Source organism: Sus scrofa, chromosome 5 (assembly GCF_000003025.6).
Source record: "Sus scrofa isolate TJ Tabasco breed Duroc chromosome 5, Sscrofa11.1, whole genome shotgun sequence".
In the NCBI taxonomy this organism is placed as follows: Eukaryota; Metazoa; Chordata; class Mammalia; order Artiodactyla; family Suidae; genus Sus; species Sus scrofa.
The window spans coordinates 79470440-79492114 of record NC_010447.5 but is presented as its reverse complement, the minus strand read 5'-3'; the positions used below and the strand labels follow the sequence as shown (position 1 = coordinate 79492114).

Sequence of the window (21675 nt, the reverse complement as noted above, 5' to 3'; positions counted from 1 at the left end):
CAAACCGTAGTACTTACCTCTTCCTTCCTGGTTTATGCTTCCCAGGAAAGCTTACCATCTAGGCATGACCAAATTCCTCTTTTCTTAAAGTTATAGCTCAAATGCTGCCTCCTGTAGGCACTTTTTGTGATGCTTTCCTCATCACCTCCATGGCATTTTCTTTCACAGGGTGAGTTTTCATTCCTCTGAACTGAGGAGGATTTTTGTCTATGCATTTCTTATCATCCCTGAATCTGTTCCTGGTAATTATGTTTCTGTCATCTTCTCTACAGGAAGCTCATAGCAGGTGAGTCCATGCCTTATTTATCAGGATGTACAGTATCTACCACTGAGAAAAGCTTAGAACATACTTGTTGAAAGAGAAAACAGGAGTTGCCATTGTGGCTCAGTGGGTTAAGAACCTGACATAGTGTCCGTGAGGATTCAGGTTCAATTCCTGGCCTCGCTCAATGGGTTAAAGATCCAACGTTGCCTACGAGCTGCAGAGTAGGTCGAAGATGTGACTTGAATCTGGTGTTGCTGCGGGTGTGGTGTGGGCCAGCAGCTGCAGCCCCAACTCAATCCCTAGCCAGGGAATTTCTGTATGCCACAGGTATGGCCATAAAAAGAAAAAAGACAGAGAGAGTGAGAGAGAACAAATGAATGAATGTATTTAAGAAGGTAAGAAGGAAAGAAAAAACACCATTCTTAAAGCCTGGAGGATTGCTGCAAACATCCAAGGTTTTGTCTTGGGAACTGCTCCTTGACAATTCAACCCATCTCCCTGACTGCATTTTGTGACTTCTTGCTTCTACTAAACTTCCAAATATTTGTATTCATTTTATTTGTTCTAAACTGGGGAGGGTGGGCAAGGAGTGCGGTTTTTCCTGAGTGACGTTATTATATACTCCAACTCAACTTTAGAAAATAAGTTTATATTCATCCAGATCTAACAAGATGTCCTTGATGTCGGAAGATTTTCTTCTTTAAGAACCAAAAATGTAGTTCTCTTGATAATCAGAGGTTAGGCCAGATGCAATTAGAGAGTTTGACGAACAAAAAAATCCCCGCCCGTCTAAACTTCTATTCCCAGCAAAAATGAAAATGAGGAAGTTCTCCTGTGGTGCAGTGGGTTAAGGATCTGATGTTGCTGCACCTGTGGTGCAGTTCAAAACTGCAGCATGAGTTCAATCCCTGGCCCAGGAACTTCCACATGCCATGGGTATAGACAAAACAAAAATGGAGATAAAATGAAGTCAACTTTAGAAACAAAAACTTAAGAGAATTTGTCATCAGCAGACATACAATAAAGAGAATATTAAAGTATCCTTCAAGCAGGAGGAAAATTACCTACTTGCAAGCTGGAAATGCAGGAAGGAATAAAGACCAACAAAAAAGGCAAATATGTGAGTGAATTTAAGTAAACACTAACCATTTGAACAGTAATAATAATAAAATTTTGTAGATATATATATCCACAAGGTATACATTTATATATTAAAATATACAAACAATAATAAAAATTGTTGGATAAATGTGTAGGTCTGGGAGGAATGAAATATTCTTTAGGCTGAAAGAAAATAATCCTAGATAGAAGCTCAGAGATGAAAATTCTGATGAAGAGCAACAGAAGAGGGTAAATATGCAGGCAAATTTAAGTGAATATTGTCTAAAACAGTTCTAATAATGTTTTATGGGAGTTCCCATTGTGGCTCAGTGGACATGAACCTGACTAGCATCCATGAGGATGTGGGTTCAATCCCTGGTCACACTCAGTGGTTAAGGATCTGGCATTGCTTCAAGCTGTGGTGTAGGCCAGCAGCTGTAGCTCCAATTAGACTCCTAAGCCTGGGAACTTCCATATGCTGCAGGTGCGGCCCTAAAAAAGACAAAAAAAATTTTTTAGTGTTTTTTGGAGTTCAAAAAAATATATAATTAAAATACATGACAACGGCATATGATTTTCAGGGAGGAAAGCTGAAGTCAAAGGCTTCTAAGGTTGCAGCACTGCCTAAGGTTGCAGCAAAATAAAAGTACTAATTTAAACATTAGACTTTAATAAGTTAAGGATGCATATTAATATCTCTAGCAAACCACAGAAAGAATGGTAATACAATGTATAACTACCAAATTAATAGAATATAAAACTATCAAGATAATAAAATGATTTTAAAAAATCAATCCAAAAGAAGGCAAGAAAGGAGAGAAAGAGGAACACAGAAGAGGTGGAAAAACTAGACAAAAATTAGTAAGACATTAGACTTAAGCCAGTAACTGCAGTAAATGAAAACAGACTAAATGCTTTAATTAAAAGACACAGAGGGAGTTCCGTGGTAGCCTAGTGGTTAAGGATCTAGTGAGGTCACTGCCATGGCCCAAGTGACTGCTGTTTCAGGGTTTGATCCCTGGCCCAGGAACTTCCATGTGCTGCAGGCAAGGCCAAACAAACAAACAAACAACGACATAGGATCTCTGGATGTGGCACGACGGGATTGGTGGCATCTTGGGAGTGCTGGGACTTGGGTTCGATCCCTGGCACTGTGGGTTAGGAATCCAGCATTGCCACAGCTGTGGCTTAGGTTGCAACTGCAACTGATCTGGCTCCAATCTGATTCCTGGCCCGGGAACTCCATATATATGCCAGGCAGGCCAAAAATGGGAAGGGAAAAAAAAAAAAAAAAAAAAGACATAGATGATCAGGTTGCTTAAAAAACAAAACTCTGATGAGAGAGATTCATAAAATATAAAGATTAAGAAAGGATGATTTCTTTAAAAATACAAAAACCCCGGAGTTCCCATCATGGCTCAGTGGTTAACGAATCCGACTAGGAACCATGAGGGTGTGGGTTCGATCCCTGGCCTTGCTCAGTGGGTTAAGGATCTGGTGTTGCCGTGAGCTGTGGTGTAAGTTGCAGACGCAGCTCAGATCCCACATTGCTCTGGCTGTGGTGTAGACCAGCAGCTACAGCTCTGATTTGACCCCTAGCCTGGGAACCTCCATAAGCCGCAGGAGCGGCCCAAGAAATGGCAAAAAAAGACAATAAATAAATAAATAAATAAAAATACAAAAAACCCAAACACTAACCAAAAGAAAATGTTAATCTGACAGGAAGACATAAAGATTCTAAACTGGAATACGCTTAATAACACAGCCTCAAATTTAATAAAGCAAAAATTACAGAACTTCAAGGAAAAGCAGACAAACCTGCAACCATACTTGAAGATTTTAACATACTTAAGAACTGGTAGAAGCAGGCAAAATATTAGCAATGACACAGAATATTTAAAACAGATGATTCAAGAACTTGGCCTAATTAAAAGCATCCAGCTACCAAAGGCACCTTCTTTTTAAATAGATAAAGATAATTGGTGTAGTGGCCACTTCTTTGGAAATTGATAGGGGAAGTCACTAGAAGAGAAGGCATGTTCTTTCCTTTTTCAGTGTCAGATGAACAAGGGAGCACTGTGTCTGCAGACATTCCTGAGACATCTTTGCTGAGATAAAGGAAACAGGAGGAAAAAGGGCCTAGAGAAAGCTGAAGAAGCAATGTGGAAAGCAAGTTATTCTCATCAGAGATGAAAGTTTTGGAATAGATTTTTTGAGGAAATAGTTGCAAAAAGACCACTTAAAAATTTTTGGCAATTACAGCATGGATGAAACAAAAATGAAGCTCAAATAACTTTTTTGTTGAGGTATCGCTGATGTACAATATTATATGTTTCAGGTGCACACCACAGTGATTCACCATTTTTAAAGGTCATGTTCCATTTACAGTTTTTATAAAATATTGGCCATATTCCCTGTGTTGTACACTATACCCCTGTAGCTTAGTTCATCAGTCGTAGTTTGTATCTAATTCCCTACCTCTATTTTGCCCCTCCCCCCAAAGATCAAGCAACCTCAGATAAGACGGAGAAGACTAAGATATCTTTATTTTTTAATTTTTCGTCCTTTTCCATTGCCCCCCCCCCACCATATGTAAGTTCCCAGGCCAGGGATCAAATCCAAGCAGCATCTGCAACCTATGTCACAGCTGCAGCAACACTGGGTCCTTAACCTACTGCATTGGGCCAGGGCTTGAACTGGAGAAGCCACAGAGACAAGACTGATCACTACCCCCGTGCACCACAGAGGGAACTCTAAGAAAGAGGAGACAAGGATCATATTCCCACTTGACATGACCTTCCAGATACCATTCCTTGTGGCTAGCAAACTGCCTTAGTAAAAAAGCTGAATTGTAAATTATCTCATTTCTATTGTTTTTCGTTTGTTCGTTTGTCTTTTCAGGGCTGCACCTGCAGCATATAGAGCTTCCCAGGCTAGGATTCAAATCAGAGTTACAGCTGCTGTCCTATGCCACAGCAATACTGGATATGAGCCATGTCTGTGACCTACACCACAGCTCACAGCAACACAACGAGGGATCCTCAACCCACTGAGCAAGGCCAGGGATCGAACCCACCTCCTCATGAATATTAGCCGGGTTCATTAACCACTGAGCCACAATGGGAACTCCAAAACACTTTGAGTTTTCATTCTCTCCTCTCGTTTGGTTGCTTATTTGACTATAACATGCAGTCATTTTTACTATTTGGAAACATAGCTGTGTATATTTATTTTTAATTTGTTCTGCTGAATATTTTTAGAATGGTGTTTTCTTTATTAATTCTCACTTTAGGGAGTTCCCATCATGGCTTACTGGAAACAAATCTGACTAGCATCCATGAGGGCGTGGGTTTGATCCCTGGCCTTGCTCAGTTAAGGATCTGGTGTTGCTGTGGCTGTGGCATAGGCCGGCTCCGATTCGACCCCTAACCTGGGAAACTCCATATGCCACGGGGGTGGCCCTAAAAAGACTAAATAAATAAATAAATTTTCATTTTAATTAACTCACTCTTGAACCTGTATTATAATTAATGTTTAGTTATAGTTTAAGTGAAAATAAATTTATGATAAAACAAATACTTGAGAGCACTGACCCAGGAATCTATAATGGGAAAGACTGAATTCTGGTAATGATTTCATTGATGAGTTAAGTGAATTAACCTTGACAATTAGAGTGCATAATACAAATACTATATTGAATATGTCCCTGGTAAATAATTAGATCTCTTATTTCTACAAATATGACTTCAGGATTAATATTCATTTAATTTTTTTTCTGTAGTTGATCTAATTAAGTATATGAATTTTAATAAAGTTTCTTGGGATAACTTTACAGTGATGCATTATGACAGTGGGCATCAAGGGCCTGAAATAAAATTTTTTTTCAGTTCTTCCTTTTCATCTTTCACTTTCACTTTTTTTTTTATTTTTTTATTTTTTTATTTTTTTGTCTTTTGTCTTTTTTGTTGTTGTTGTTGTTGTTATTGTTGCTATTTCTTGGGCCGCTCCCGCGGCATATGGAGGTTCCCAGGCTAGGGGTCAAATCAGAGCTGTAGCCACCGGCCTACGCCAGAGCCACAGCAATGTGGGATCCGAGCCGCATCTGCAACCTACACCACAGCTCACGGCAACGCCGGATTGTTAACCCACTGAGCAAGGGCAGGGACCGAACCCGCGACCTCATGGTTCCTAGTCGGATTCGTTAACCACTGCGCCACAACGGGAACTCCCACTTTCACTTTTCATCTTTCACTTCCAGCTTTTGGACCAGGCAGTTCTTTTGGATTTTGTATCCCATTTGTATAACTTTCCTGTGATCCCAAATTATAGTAATGATACTCTCGAGCATGTCCACTGATGAATCTTCAACTGTAGAAAGCATTACTGACTGATGGCTTCAGCTGCTGCACTTCAAGGTTTATCTCCACATCCACATTGAGTCCATGCCTGGGATACTAAGGCAGCAAGATCCAGATCACTGCTGATAGGGTGACTCCCCATTAGCTTATTGGATTTTCTCTGAACCTCACAGCAGTTTGATTCTCCTCTTTAGCCTACTTTCCTTCTCTCTCTCCTTCACAAAGGGTCAGACCTGAATTGCAGCCTGATGGCTCTCCCAAGCATCCCCTGGCTTCTTCCTCATTCTCCTTCAAAGCTATTTCCCCTAAAAGAATCTCTTGCATGTTTAATCTTATCTTGGCATCTGCTTCTTTGAGAACCAAATATATGTAATAAAAAGAATCAACAAAATTGATTCTTTGGTTCTTTGAAAAAACATACAGTAAATAAAAATTTGGTGAGATTGATAAAAAATAAAGGTGAAATAACAAGTGTTAAGAACAGAAAAGTTGACATCAGTACAGATCATATAGACATTGAAAACATAAAAGAGATACTCCTTTGAGAAGACTTGCATTCATATCAAGGAAATCTGGATAAAATATTTTGGCATATCTATCTGAAGGCACCCAAAAAGCTACCCTGAGCAGGTCCTGTTGTGGCCCAGTGGAAAGGAAGCTGACTAGTATACATAAGGATGCAGATTCAATTCCTGGCCTCGCTCAATGGGTGAAAGATCCGGTGTTGCCATGAGCTATGGTATAGATACTGTTCGGATACTGTGTTGCTGTGGCTGTGGCATAGGCCAGCAGCTGTAGCTTTGATTCAAGCCCTAGCCTAGAAACTTTCATATGCTGCAGGTGTGGCTCTAAAAAGCAAAAAAAAAAAAAAAAAAAAAAAAAAAAAAAAAAAAAGCTGCCTTGATGTATCAGATCAGGGATGGAACTCAGGCCATAGAAGTGACCAGAGCAATAGTAGTGATAATGTCTTATCCTTAACCCACTATGCCCCCAGGAAACTCCACTGTAGTGTTATTTTCTTCAGGAATGTCAATAAATGGACTCACATAGTATGTTAAGTTATTACATTGCTTTTCTTCATTCAGAATAATGCCCTTGAGATTTGTGCAAATATTTAGAAAATTTCCAGGGATTTAGAGGTCCTTCCGTTATTGATTTTAATATAACTCCACTGTGGTCAGAGAATATAACTGTAACATTTCAATCCATTTAAATGTGTTGAGACTATTTTATGACCTGGCATATGGACTACCTTGCTGGATGTTCCTTTTATACTTGAAGAAATGTCTACTGTTTTGGGGTAAAATGTTCTATAAATATCAGTTAAGACAAGCTAGTTGAGAGTATTGTTCAATTCTATATTCTGTCTACATTTTATACCAAATACTGAGAAAGAAGTGTTAAAATTTCCAACTATAATTATTACTTTATATATATCTTCTTTGTAATTCTTTCAGATTTTAGTTAATTAAACTCTATCTCTTGGTATAAAAAAAAAGCCAATTCACAGACATTCTGGATTCTGTTATGTTCTCAAGAAAAAATATTGGGGTTTTTGCTTTAGAAAGAAGAAATCTGCTTGGACTCATTCCCTGTGGAGTGCAGCAGCTTATGTTTCTGCTTAATTCTTCATTTAAACAAAGATTTGGCCGGTGTTTTTGCTCAGACTATGGGCTTGACCCTCTGTCGTTCCCCGGATGATCAGTTTTCCCTTCTGAATGTCAAGCTGCTCTGCTAACCCAGCCTCTGTTCTCTGCTATTGTAAACCCACAGGGCTTCAGCTTTTGCCACCTGAGGCGCACATCTGCTGGGGAATCTATATTGTCAGAGGGCAGCAAACACACCTCTCACCTAGCGCTGTTGTTTCGCAAGGAATCCTGGCTGCTATCTCGGCAGACCCTTGGCATGCATTTCAGAGGTCAGCCAGGCATTTGCAGAGTTTATACTTGAATTTGGATCTCATCCGTTTCTGTGGGCCCTTTGTTTCAGGATTCCCCCACCCTCTAAGCTTCCGGATTCTCTTCAAACAACCCTGAATTTGCCACCACCTTGAGCCAGTAAGACTGTAGCATTTCACAGCTGGATTTGAAGGGGTGAGGACACGATCAGGTAAAGACCCACAGATGCATGATTATTACCAGTTGCTGGGTAAATGGTTTCCTATGGTTTCTGTGAGTATGTACACAGTTCTTGATGTGGAAAAGAGCTCGGTTTGTTGGAGGAACTAAAAGATGGATCTGGCTGGATCACAATGAGCAAAAAAGAAAGGGTGAAGATGATGTTGGCGAGGTGGACAGGTTTTTCCTATAAATGCTATATTTTATTGTAAGCACGACTGGAAGTCACTGACAGTTTCTTTTCTCTCCTCTCCTCTTCTCTGCTTTTCTGTTTTACAGCTGAACCTGTGGCATGTGGAAGTTCTCAGGCTAGGGGGAATCACAGAGCTGCAGCTGAGGCCTAAGCCACAGCCACAGCAAAACTGGATCCAAGCCCCATCTACAGCCTACACCACAGCTGGTGGCAATTCCGATCCTTAACCCAGTGAGTGAGGCTAAGAATGGAATCTGTACATTCCAGTCCTCACAGAGACAATGTAGGGTCCTTAACCCACTGAGCTGCCACAAAGCAGAACTAAAGTCACTGACAGTTTTTAAAACAAAGGAGCAGGATACTCTGTATTTTAAAAATCAAGCTCTGACTACTTAGTCAAGTTAAGGTTCAACCGCCAGCCTGGCACAGTAGGTTAAAGGATCCACGGAGTTCCCCGTCGTGGCTCAGTGGTTAATGAAACCGACTAGGAACCATGAGGTTGCGGGTTCGGTCCCTGCCCTTGCTCAGTGGGTTAGCGATCCGGTGTTGCCGTGAGCTGTGGTATAGGTTGCAGACGCGGCTCGGATCCTGCGTTGCTGTGGCTGTGGCATAGGCCAGCGGCTAACAGCTCCATTTGACCCCTAGCCTGGGAACCTCCATATGCCATGGGAGCAGCCCTAGAAAAGGCAAAAAGACAAAAAATAAATAAATAAGTAAGTAATAATAAAGGATCCAGAGTTGCTGCACCTGCCGTGTAGGTTGCAACTGTGGCTGAGATCTGATCCCTGGCCCCATAATTCCATATGCTGTGGGGCAGTCAAAAAAAAAAAAAAAATTAGCTGGAGGGAGGAAAAGAATGGAAGCAGGTGAGCCAGCAACCATGTTTACTAAAACCAAAAATAGAAAAGGCTTTAGGGCTTCTGGCTATGACTGCCTAGCTTATATCAAGAAAAACTCCTGCTGAGAACATCTAGAAGAGTTAGTAAAATAGATTTTAAAATCTTTTTTGCAGGGGGAGAATTTTCTTTTTGATGATTTTTATTTTTTCCATCATAGCTGATTTACAGTGTTCTGTTAATTTTCTACTGTACAGCAAGGTACCCAGTCACACATACATATATACATTCTTTTTTTTTCACATTATCATGCTCCACCCTAAATGACTTGGTATAGTTCCCAGTGCTATACAGCAGGATCTCATTGCCTATCCATTCCAAAGGCAATAGTTTGCATCTATTAACCCCAAATTCCCAGTCCATCCCACTCCCTTCTTGAGGGGGGAGAATTTTTAATTGTGGTAAAAAAAAATATAAAATGTACCTTCTTAAGTGTACAGTTTAGCAGTGTTAATTCACACTGTTAATAGATCTCTAGAATTTTTTCATCTTGCAAAGCTGAAACTCCATACTCCCTGGCACAACTCCCCATTTTCCCCTCCTTTCAACCCCTGGCAACCATCATTCTACTTTCTTTCCCATGGTTTTAACTGCTCTAAATAGCTCTTACACATAGAATCATATAATATTTGTCCTTTTGTTATTGACTTATTTCACTCAGCATAATATTCTCAAGGTTCATCCAGTGCTGTAGCATGTGGCAAAATTTCCTTCTTTTAAAAAGCTGAGCAAAATTCCATTGCATGTGCATATCACATTTTCTTTATCTATTTATCTGTAGATGGACATTTGGGCTGTTGGTCACTTGGCTATTATGAATAATGTGAACTGAACACAAGTGTGCAAATTATCTCTTTAAGATGCCGCTTTCAATTCTTTTTAATACATACCCAGAAATGGATTATATGGTAATTCTAATTTTAGTTTTTAAAGACACGTCCATATTTTCTTCCATAGAGGCTGTGCCATTTTGCATTCCTTCCAGTGGCGCACAAGGGTCCCAATGTCTCCACATTCTTATCAACACTTGCTTTTTCTGTTTGTCTGTTTAAATATTTTTACAGTTGCTATCCTAATGGGTGGGAGGTGATAGCTAACTACAGTTTTGATTTGTTTTTTTTTGTTGTTGTTGTTATTGGCCATTAATATGTCTTTTTTGGTGAAATCCCTATTGAGGTCTTTTGCCCAATTCTTAATTGGGTTACTTTTTTTATGGTTGAACTGTAGCAGCTCTTTGAATATAATGGATATTAATCTCTGATTAGATACATGATTTTCTCCCATTCTATAGGTTGCCTTTACACATTGTTGACTGTTTCCTTTAATGGGCAGAGGGTTTTGTTTTGGTTTTGTTTTTTTGAGAGCCACTGTGGTCAGATTCTTAACCCATTGTGCCACAGGGGGAACTCCAGTGTGCAGAGGTTTTTAAGTTTGGTGTAGTCTCATTTGTCCACTTTGGCTTTTGGGGCTAAAAATCTTTATGGGTTTTTTTTTTTTTTTTGGCTGTACTCACAACATGCAGAAGTTCCCAGGCCATGGACAGAACGCTGTGCCTCAGTAGCAAAGCAGCGACCTGAGACATAACCATAACAATGCCAGGTCCTTAAGCCACTGAGTCACACAAGAACTCTGCTAAAAATCTTTTTGAAAAGGCATCAAATCTTTTTGAGAAGCCAAGATTCAGGAGAAAAAGTTGAGAGATGAACCCTGAGGCATTTTCTGATTTGTAAGTTGCAGCTAAGAATCTGAGAGGCTGAGTGGCAGAAAGCAGTAGCTGTGAGACTGAAAAGCTGGGCAGCAATTTGGCTGGACTTGTCAAGTGTCCCTGTGGAGTTACATTCCAGGATTAAGATGGTTCAGAAACAGATAATTCAGAAACCGATCAGCCATCATAAAGACAGAAACTCAGTTTGGAATTGGAATGGTCCTATTCTGGCATAAAGTAATCTGCCCCTACTCTAATAACCTCTAATACTCTCTGGAGGAAGATAACACCATGCAGATTCTTAACTTATCTTTATAGTTTTTCAAGCTTAAGACCAGGGTGCACTAAAAAAAATGTATCAAGCTTATCAAGGAACAAGACCAAATGGTGGAAAACCAAGAGGGGAAAAAAAAAAAAAAAAAAAAAAAAAACCAAAGACACCAAACTAGAATAGAGACATACAGAAAAATCTAGATATTGGAATTACCAGGAAAGATGTCCTATATGTATAGAGCTGAATAAGAGACTCCAACACATGTCTTTGTCCTAATCCCCAACCCTATGATTACGTTATCTTGCTCATTCAAAGGGACCTTGTAGATGTGATTAAGTTAAAGCTTAAGGCTCTTGAGAAAGGGAAATCATGCTGGATTATCTGGAGGGACCCGGTGTAATTATAAAGGTGCTTATGAGAGAAAGTCAATAGAATCGGTGTCAGTAGTACAGATGATGGCAGTAGCTAGAGATGGAAATAATGCATGGAAGCCAAAAAGGGCAGGAAAGTAGATTCTGCACTCAGTGTCTCCAGGAGGAACCAGCTCTGGCAGCACCTTGGTTTTAGCTCAGTGAGATTCATCTCGGACTCCTGATGGCCTCAACTGTAACACAATACATTTGTGGTGTTTTAAGGCACTGAGTTTGTGGCAATTTGTTACAGCAATAATGGGAAACCAACACCCAGCCTAATAGAGGAGACAATTGTATCAACATGCAATTTGGAAGAAGTAAATATGATGGAAACACAAGGGTGGTAGTGCTCAGTCCAAGCTGAGATTCACAGAATCAGATATGATGGTAACCGTACATGGTCCCATAATCATTGGTAACCCATGGCTGCTGGACTCCATGGATGCTGAGTGGCAGATTTTATAGTAATTAGGAGGCTGAAACAAAATTTCATTATATCTCTAAGTAACAAGTTTGATGTAATGAACGCACTACTCTACATTCCATACTTAACTTTGTTTTCAGGCTCACATGAATTTTCGCATTTTACCACTTATTGGTTTACAAATTAGGATATAAATGAAGTCTCATAATATTTGAAAGAATCGTTATCACACAGTCATCTCTAACTACATGCAATTGAGTTACCATAACAATTTTAAATAAGGTAAAAATCTCCATGCATTTGGAGATTTAAAAACACATGCAACATCACACATAAAAATAATTGCTGCGTCAAAGAGGAAATTATAATGAACACTGAACTTACTAAAAATGTCCAGATGGCAGTGAGCTAGAAAGCTCTAGTCAACTTCTTCAGGATGGTGAGATTAGTGAAGCTGCCAATGCATCTGAACATCCTGGGAAGAAATTTAGACAATTGGTGAAGACTTTCAGGTTGAATTGGTAAAAACAAAACTAAGGAAACAACATTAAAAAAAAAAAAGATAATTATGCCAGGAAAAATAAAAAGCTTTGCATTAGAAAAGAAACCAAAGTCTACTACATGGCTCAACTATGAGTTGCATTAACAGAGTCATAACAAAGAATATTTACCTACCCAAATTATTATATAGTTTACATAATATATATAATATTGGAGAAAAAGATGGATGACAGAGATATGGATGGTGGGGTGAAGTGAAGAAGATAGTTATATCCTCATCTCCCATAGTGGAAAGATAATATATAGTTCCCAAAGTCAAAGATTAAAGAAGTTATACTGTAGTTATGCTATTGAGAGAAACAGAAGTAAATACTAAAATAATCAACTAAAAGAGATAGAAGTGGTTGCCTTTGGGGATGGGATAATGAGGGAAGAGGTAAGTGCGGTTTTGCTGTTTTTCATAACAAATTGTATATAACTGTGTGATTCTAGACCACGGGCTGGCAAATCTTTTCTATAAAGGGCTAGATAGTAAATATTCTAGGCTGTGCAGGCCATATGGTCTCTGTTGCAACTACTTAACGATGACTTTGTGGTGCACAAGCACCATAGACCATCCATAAACAAATGGATATTGCCGCATTCCAATAAAACTTTATTAATAGACACTGAAATTTGAATTTTATGTAATTTCAGTTGTCATAAAATATTTTTTCTTTTCATTTGAAAAATGAAAAAAATCATTCATAGTTTATGGGCTGTGTAAAAATAGACTTGATTTGGATTGAGCTGTAGTTTTCTAATCACTGCTCTAAACAATGTGCATTTATAAATATTAAACAAATAAAATCCCAACACGCCTTTTGCAAAACGAAACTAGAAGGAGACTTTATTTTTATCTTGATGAAATGTACATTTAAAAAAACTATAGCAGGAGTTCCCGTCGTGGCACAGTGGTTAATGAATCCAACTAGGAACCATGAGGTTGCGGGTTCGATCCCTGGCCTTGCTCAGTGGCTTGGGGATCCAGCATTGCCGTGAGCTGTGGTGTAGGTTGCAGACAAGGCTTGGATCCCGTGTTGCTGTGGCTCTGGCGTAGGCCAGAGCCTACAGCTCCAATTCGACCCAGAGCCTGGGAATCTCCATGTGCCACGGTAGCGGCCCAAGAAATGGCAAAAAGACAAAAAACAAAAACAAAAACAAACAAAAAAAACTATAGCAAACATCTTTCTTTTCATGACCAAAACTTGCATGTATGCACTTCCTTCAAAAAATCAGGAGCAAGACAGAGATGTCTGCTATCACCACTTCTATTCGGCATTGAACAGATTCTGAAGAATGCAGAAAGACAATAAGAAAAATACATCAGGATTAAAAAGGAAAAACCAAAGCATCATTACACACAGACGATATAACTATGTAGAAAATGCAAAAGAATCTACAAATTGTTACAGTTAAAAGGAGAATTTAGCAGGGTGGCGGCATATAAGTTTAGTATCTATAAATCTATTATTTTGATATACTTGCAAGAAACTGTTAGAAAACATTTAAAAAGATGCTATTTATAAGAGCAACCATTGAAAGCAGATTTAGTTTAAGTCTAACAAAAGATTCCAGGAAATTTATAGAGAAAATCATAAACTTTTATTGAAAGACATTAAGGAGAACCTGAATAAATAATAATCTTAGGAAGACTCAACACCACTAGAGAGATCTACTCTCACTAAATTGATTTAGCGCAATCCCAATCAAAATTCCAACAGGGTTTCCCATGGAAGTCCACAAATGTGGACTTTAAAATGTATTTGGAAAATCAAAGAATCAAAAATAAAAATATTCCTTAGGAGGAACCAGGTGTGGGGCTTGCCTTACTAGATACCAACACTTAAAAAGCTGTTGTAATTAAGACTGGAGTTTTGGGCATAGGGATGGATGAATTGTCCAATAACACAGACTTATATACATGTGGAAACCTAACACATGATAAACCCACTGATGGTCAGAGGGTTGAACCTCAGTCTTATGAGGATTAAATAAAGTAATATATATAAAGACTTAAAATGCTCCCTGGGACATTGTAAATGCAGAATAACTGTTAGATGCTGCTATCTTTACTATCACACCTAATCTCCCCTTATTCCTTTTTTCCCCCTCCTAATTATTCTAAATCTCATTGGCCAGAACTTAATGGTACGACCACACCTGACTACAGGCAAAGCTGGGAAAGGCAATCTTTGATTTGGGTGGCCATGGTCCAACCAAAAGCTGGTTTCTGTTAGTGGGAAGAAAGGAAAATGTGTCTTGGGAGGCAATTAATCTCTGATAGAAAAATTAATGTCTGAACTATTTTTTTCTTTTTCTCTCTGCCCTCACCATGTGGAAGTTTCCAGGCCAGGGATCAAACCCAAGCCACAGCAGTAACCTGAGCCACAGCAGTGACAATGTTGGATCCTTGACCGCTAGGCCACCAGGGATCTCCTGAACTAACTCTTGACAACATTATAGTTGGTTGGGGGACCACGCCTGGACGGCACGCTCTTGTCTAAGGGATGGATTGGCATGTGTAAACTCAAGAAGGTCAGAGGCAGCAGGACCTGTTTGAGAAACTGCAAATGGTTTGGTACCTCAGCAGAGCAAAGTGGGTATAAACTGGGGAATAGATGAGGCAGAAAGTTTAGAGAATAATAAGAGGGCAGATGGGAAACCTTATGTTATATCCTGTGAAGCATAAACTCCATGCCAAGGACAATGGGATTCACTGAAGGACTTAAAGTAGAACATTCTCTGATCAGACAGGTTTTGAGGAACTTCACTCAGTGTGTGGACAATGGAGAGAAAAGATCTCTCATGGGTCTATAGTAAAATGGTATGGTTAGGAAGACCCAGATTCTTTTCCAGGTTAGATTATTTTGTAAAGAAATATATGAATGAACAGATTGGGTATCTTCTTGACAGGTACACATCGTATTCCGACAAATTACTAAGAAAAATGTCTTTAGTGAGCTTTCACCAGAGATTTTCCTATTGTAGGAAACATATTTTAAATGTACATTAAGAAATACGTTCAGGAAGTTCCCTTATGGCACATCAAGTTAAGGACCTGATGTTGCCGTAGCTGTGGCATAGGCTGAAGCTGCGGCACTGGTTCGATCCCTGGCCTGGGAAACTTCTGCATGCTGCAAGTGCAGCCTAAAGAAAGAAAAGGAAAAAAGAAATAAGTTCACTAAGACCTCAGCATTTATAATAATCCTTTAAGAGCTTACCATTATTATTCTCACTTTACAAATGAGGAAACTGAGGCAGAGATTAAATTATTTGGCCCAATATCCCATGGCTAGTAAGTGGCAGAGCTATGATTCGGATCAACACAATTTGACTGTAGAATCTGTGCTTTTAATTACTACATTACACTTCCTGTTGCCCTGATTTAATAGATTAGTGAATATGCAGATTCAAATTGCTCTGACTTGTGATTTCAATGTATCATAATGAGCTATTGGGAGATTAATTACAGTGATTAAGACAAATGTGAAGAATACAGCAAAGTCAAACTCATGATCACATGGGTAGTAAAAGGAAAAAAGTGTGCCAGCCGTTAGGTACTGATGTTACCTGCTATTTTCAAGTTTTCTTCCTCTTTTCTTTTTTTTTTTTTTTTTGTCTTTTTGTCTTTTGTTGTTGTTGTTGTTGCTATTTCCTGGGCCGCTCCCGCGGCATATGGAGATTCCCAGGCTAGGGGTCTCATCGGAGCGGTAGCCACCGGCCTATGCCAGAGCCACAGCAACGTGGGATCCGAGCCGTGTCTGCAACCTACACCACAGTTCACGGCAACGCCGGATCGCCAACCCACTGAGCAAGGGCAGGGACTGAACCCGCAACCTCATGGTTCCTAGTCGGATTCGTTAACCACTGCGCCACGATGGGAACTCCTCTTCCTCTTTTCTTTTCTAAAATGCCCAAGAAGACATCAAGCACCCCATGGGGGTGGGATCCACTTTTCTCATCTGCTTTTTCATAATAATCTCTGCATCTAGGATTGTGTCTGGTACATAGTGGGCATTCAAATATTTGACCTACTGTAGATTCACCGGCCTCAGGGAAAACTCTTCAAGAAACTGCTTACTTGCTTTGATAAAGTTAATTATTTTTGGTCCTTTATAAGATTACAGAAGACATTAAAAAAATTCCTATTGTTAAAAATTAAAGACATAGGTAGTCACAATAAAACTTGAAAATTCACTAATAACCAACACTTACTCTTTTCCAGTTGACTTCCTGTTGAGAGTGATTTGAGTTCTCTTAGTATTTACATGCACACATGCAAGTACACGTTTGTAGAAAAATACAAATGTAACCACAAATACACATTATTCTGCAGCTACCTTCTGTCAGTTTCTGGTGTCTCTATAAATCTACTTCATTTCTTTTAACACCGATCTAGCATTTCGTAGTATGCACATATTAAACTTTATGTATTTACTCCCTATTGATTGACATTTAAATCTCCTTACTACTATTAAAAACCATGCCGTAGTGAACACTGCCATGCAATTACCTGTACACATGCAGCATTACTGGGTAACATAGATCTGATCACCAAAAAGCCACTTGGTAGGTAGGCGCATTTTAGAACTCAAAACAGCTTTTCTTCTCCACTCCGTCGTCCCCGCCCTGCCTTTTTAGAGGAGGTGGGTAGAGAGCCCAAGAGAACAAGATAAGCAGAGAAGTAAAATTCCTCGCTTAAGTGTTCATAAAGTAACCCCTTCTCTTGAACACCTTCCCCCCCTCCAACTCAAGAAAAGGTGTGCAGGACAAGAGCTGAAAGAGCTCCGACAGGGGCGACCGGGAAGGCGTTGGCTGTACGGGCTTCTTGGAAGAAGCGCTTGGACAGCCACGTCCTCGAGGACCACACCTTCTTGTTCAGCCGCCGCTCCATCAATTTTGTGCTTTTCAGGCTAGACTGGGGGATAAATTCCCCTGGTATAAAAATGGCTTGGAGACAGTAGAGCGAAAGTGAAGATAACGATGGGGCGTGAGACATGAACTGAATGGTGGCGAGGCCGAAGTAGCAGCGGGAGGACACCGCAAGCACCGCCGCCGCCGCCATGGCCATCGCTTTCTGCCACCGCGGAGGACTCGCTTTCCCAGCGGTCCCCGCGGCCCGGCAGGGGCATTGGGCCCGGCTGGCCCTTGCGAGCGAGGGGCGGAGCCCGGGCCGGAAGTCACGTGCTATGACAGCCGCCGGGGTGAGGCCGCCGTTGTAGCTCAGGCTGGTTGGGGCTGTGACTGTGGGAGGCGCCGGTGCGATGGCGGTAGAGACGCTGTCCCCGGACTGGGAGTTCGACCGCGTTGACGACGGCTCACAGAGTAAGGGAGCGGCAGGGCAAGGACTGCGGGTGGGCGCTCCCCATCCCGCCTCAGCCAGGGCAGCGCTTGTGCAGGAGGGCTCTTGGAGCGGCGCGTAGCCCCCGGGTTCGGGATACTTTCTGCGCCTTAGGGTGTGAGAGGGACGCCTTCCAAACGTAACTTTCGGGGTTGGGAGTCCACGCGATGGTGGCTCAGGCTGGCCAGGCCAGGGCTTGGCTATTTGGGCGGTGACTGTCCTGGGGCGACCGCAGTGGCCAGTGGGCGCGGCGTCCACTTTGTGCAGCCGCGGGCCCTGACGGGGCGCGCCCGGGAGGCCAGGACCCCGGGGAGGGGAGGCCGCCGCGACTCTGGCCTCTGGGGCTTTAACCAGATCCTCAGAACGTTCAGTTCTAAGTGAGGCTGAAGTCCGGGTTCCTGTTTCGGTTTCCTGTTTTTCTTCTTTTTCCTCCCAAACCAACTTGTGGAAGTTTGAGTGTTTTTTTTCATTCATATTATTATTACTGTAGAAGATAGTGAAAAAGAACTCTTCACGCGGTAAAATATATACACGCGAATGTCAGTTTATCTCCCTCGAGGTCTTTTATTTATGTTAAGTGGTCTTTTTCAGTGTTGTCCTGTAGTTTTCAGCGCACCTAGAAAGGTTTCAGAAATTATAGTAAGTCTACTTCAGCTTTTACTATGTAAAATTGAGTTGTCTCATTTTACCTTATAAGTCTAACCCCCCAAAACTTAACAAATTCAGTTTCATGGAGCAAAGTTTAGATGCCAAATTATTTTGGTGAAACGCTGCTTAAGATGAATACAAATTGGCAACCTGTTTCTTGCCATTGGTGGTATTAATTTTTATAGGTGATAAAAGAGATTTTGGGACATACTGCTAGAATGTTTTTTTTTAATGTAGGTTTTTCAGAAGGTGAACATAATTTTAAAAGATTACGTGTGATTTTTGCATAATTTTACAAAAACAAATTAGATATAATTAGGTTTTATTAACTACTCAAAGCGGTCTGAGTTTAATTCAGGATTCGGTTTTTCACAAAACATTCTGTAAGTTGTTAGCTCTTATGCACCGTGAAAAACCAGACCTGTTGGTAATAACAAAATTCTTTAACTTTTTTATGGGGAAGATTCTATATTCACTGTTAAAGTGAACTGCACCTTGTCATGTATGAAGTTTTACGGACAGAGACTCCCTAGTCTAGTGTCTGCAAAATAGTGGAATGAAAGTATGATTGGGGTTTGAAAATGATTCACGCAGGCATTTTCCGCATACCAGCACCTATGGTAGATATTAGGGATACAAAGATAAAACGAGGAATTCAGTCTTTTGGAAGAGATAAGCATGTAAATAGAATTTTACTCTCGAAGAATCACTGTGGAGTTCTTTCGAATCACTCTTATCAGTTTTAAAACTGTTATCAGTAAGGAACTTTAATATTATTACAGATTTTCTCTTGCCTGTTATTTTATGAATTCTCAAACAGGCTGAATGGACATTTTTTCTTTTTAGGGCCGCACCTGTGGTATGTGGAAGTTCCCAGGCTAGAGGTCGAATCTGAGCTGCAGCCCCCAACCTGTGTCACAGCTACAATAATGCTCTATCCAAGCTACATCTGCACCCAACACCACAGCTGATGGCAATGCCAGATCCTTAACGCACTAAGGCCAGGGATCAAACCTGCATCCTCATGGATACTAGTCGGGTTCGTTATCACTGAGCCACAATGAGAACTCCTAAATGAATAATTGATTGGCACTTTTTTTTAGCAATGTCATTAAGAACTTATTTGCTGGTTAAATGCAACTTCGGTCATTTCCCATGTAACAGACAATTAGACCCATACTTGGGATTATGAGAATCTTAGGCAGTTTTTAAAATTTAAGCTGTAGGGAAGAGAAGACCTCTTTTCTCTGTACCTGGTTTTCATTAATTTTTGGACTATGAATCATATGTAGACGAATTGTTTTCCAGAATTGCCTAGATTAATGCTATAATGAGATAAGAACTTTAATGAACTAACTTAACCCACTTGATTGGGAGCATTAGTTGAAAATAGAAGAAGAGTATGAATCTAGGTCTATATCCTAAGTAGGACATACTTAGAGTTGCTTAGCATTGATAATTTGAGAGAAAATTTTACTTTTTTTGGGAGACAACAATTGAATAAAGTTATTCATATCAATAAAAGAAACTTGGAATCAAATTTGCTGCCTTTGGACTAAATAGTGAATTCTTATGCATAAGGTGGAATATTTACTTTCATTAATTTTGATTAATAAGTATACCTTTCTTCAGTTTATTCCAAGGAGTGCCTAGAGTCATCTATTTATGTGTAAATTCTGTAAATATCACCACAATATTCTGTACCCAGTGTTCTTTACTGGCTTTCCCAACTCTTACTGTGATCAATAATTAAAACAAAATAACTTGATAAATTTTGGGCATTACAGGAATATTATTATGATGAAGCAGGTCTATCTAAAATGATTTTACTTTTTTTTTTGGTGGGGGGGCCGCACCCAAGGCACTTGGAGGTTTCCAGGCTAGGGGTCAGATTCAAGCTGTAGCTGCCAGCCTACGCCACAGCAACGTGGGAGCTGAGCTGCATCTCTGACCTACACCACAGCTCATGGCAACGCCAGATCCCCAACCCACTGAGCCAGGCCAGGGATCGAATCTGCAACCTCCTGGTTCCTAGTCGGGTTCATTTCTGCTGTGCCACGGCACAATGGGAACTCCTATAATCATTTTAAAAACAGCATTTTAATTTATATATTTTGTCCTCAGCTGCAGCATATGGAAGTTCCCAGGCTAGGGATTAAATTTGAGCTATAGCTGGGGTAGTGCTGGCTCCTTTAACCCACTGTGCCCGCTGCAGATTGAACCTGCACCTCCGCTGCAGTTGGATTCTTTTTTTTTTTTTTTTGTCTTTTTAGGGCCGCATATGGAGGTTCCCAGCTAAGGGGTCAAATTGGAGCTGTAGCTGCTGGCCTGTGCCACAGCCATAGCAACACTGGATCCAATTTGTCTGTGACCTATAGCACAGCTCACGGCAATGCCAGATCCTTAACCCATTGAGAGAGGCCAGGGTCAAACCTGCATCCTCATAGATAACTAGTCTGATTCATTTCCGCTGAGCCACAATGGGAACTCCCTGCAGTTGGAGTCTTAACCCACTGCACCACAGCGGGAACTCCCTAGGTGTATTTTTAGGTAAAGTTTATGGTGTACAGTTAAGCATTGCATTTAAAAATTTTGCTTTTATGACAACACAGATTTTTGGATGTAAATCTTGTGGGCTTTTTTTTTTGCACAAAAAAGTTATGAGTAAAACAGAATCAGGACATTGAATTGTCTAAGGCATTATTCAGATTGTTTAGATTATAGGGTAAATGGTATAGTGACTTTTTCATCATACTTTATAAAGTTTTGGTTTTAAGATGATATCTCTGTATATAGTAACATCTGCTTTTACAATTACTTTATCTGTTTGGGAAAGATTGAAAGCTCAATTATTGTTTAACTTTGAAACTTTATTTTCAAGAAGTCCACACATTCCAAAGTAATACATTAACAGTGCTTACTATCTACTTTGCTGTGACTTTTGAAATTATTTCAAGTAAATGTCTTCATTACTTCTCACAAACTTTTAAAATTTAAATTTAGAAATTCATGCTGAAGTCCAACTTAAGAATTATGGAAAATTTCTTGAGGAGTATACCTCTCAGTTGAGAAGAATTGAGGATGCACTGGATGATTCAATTGGAGATGTTTGGGATTTCAATCTTGATCCCATAGCATTAAAGGTTTGATTTTGTTTTATTTCTTAACTTAGACATATATTTTCAGGACGTAGTATATCTTGAAAACAATTTTCACCAATGGGATGTGTATTTTTATTATTTGGAATCTAGAGAACTAAAAGAAACTTGGAGAAAAATGGTTTATTTCATTTTCTCTAAGCTCTGCATGTGTTTGTTTTTGATTTTTAAAGAATGATACTCCAACTCTATGAGTTAGCTTTTGTTTTTCATTATCAAGAAAGTGAAGAGGGTTGGAA

The 21675-nt window shown here is 40.0% G+C and overlaps 1 protein-coding gene across 1 annotated transcript in view; it reads left to right on the top strand.

Moving 5' to 3' along the window:
• Positions 17460–21675, top strand: part of WASHC4 (WASH complex subunit 4) — a 57537-nt gene continuing 53321 nt past the window's right edge. Inside the window, 2 exon segments of the mRNA XM_021092625.1 lie at positions 17460–17614; positions 21282–21421. Coding sequence (XP_020948284.1) covers positions 17554–17614; positions 21282–21421 — 201 coding nt within the window. The 5' untranslated portion in view covers positions 17460–17553.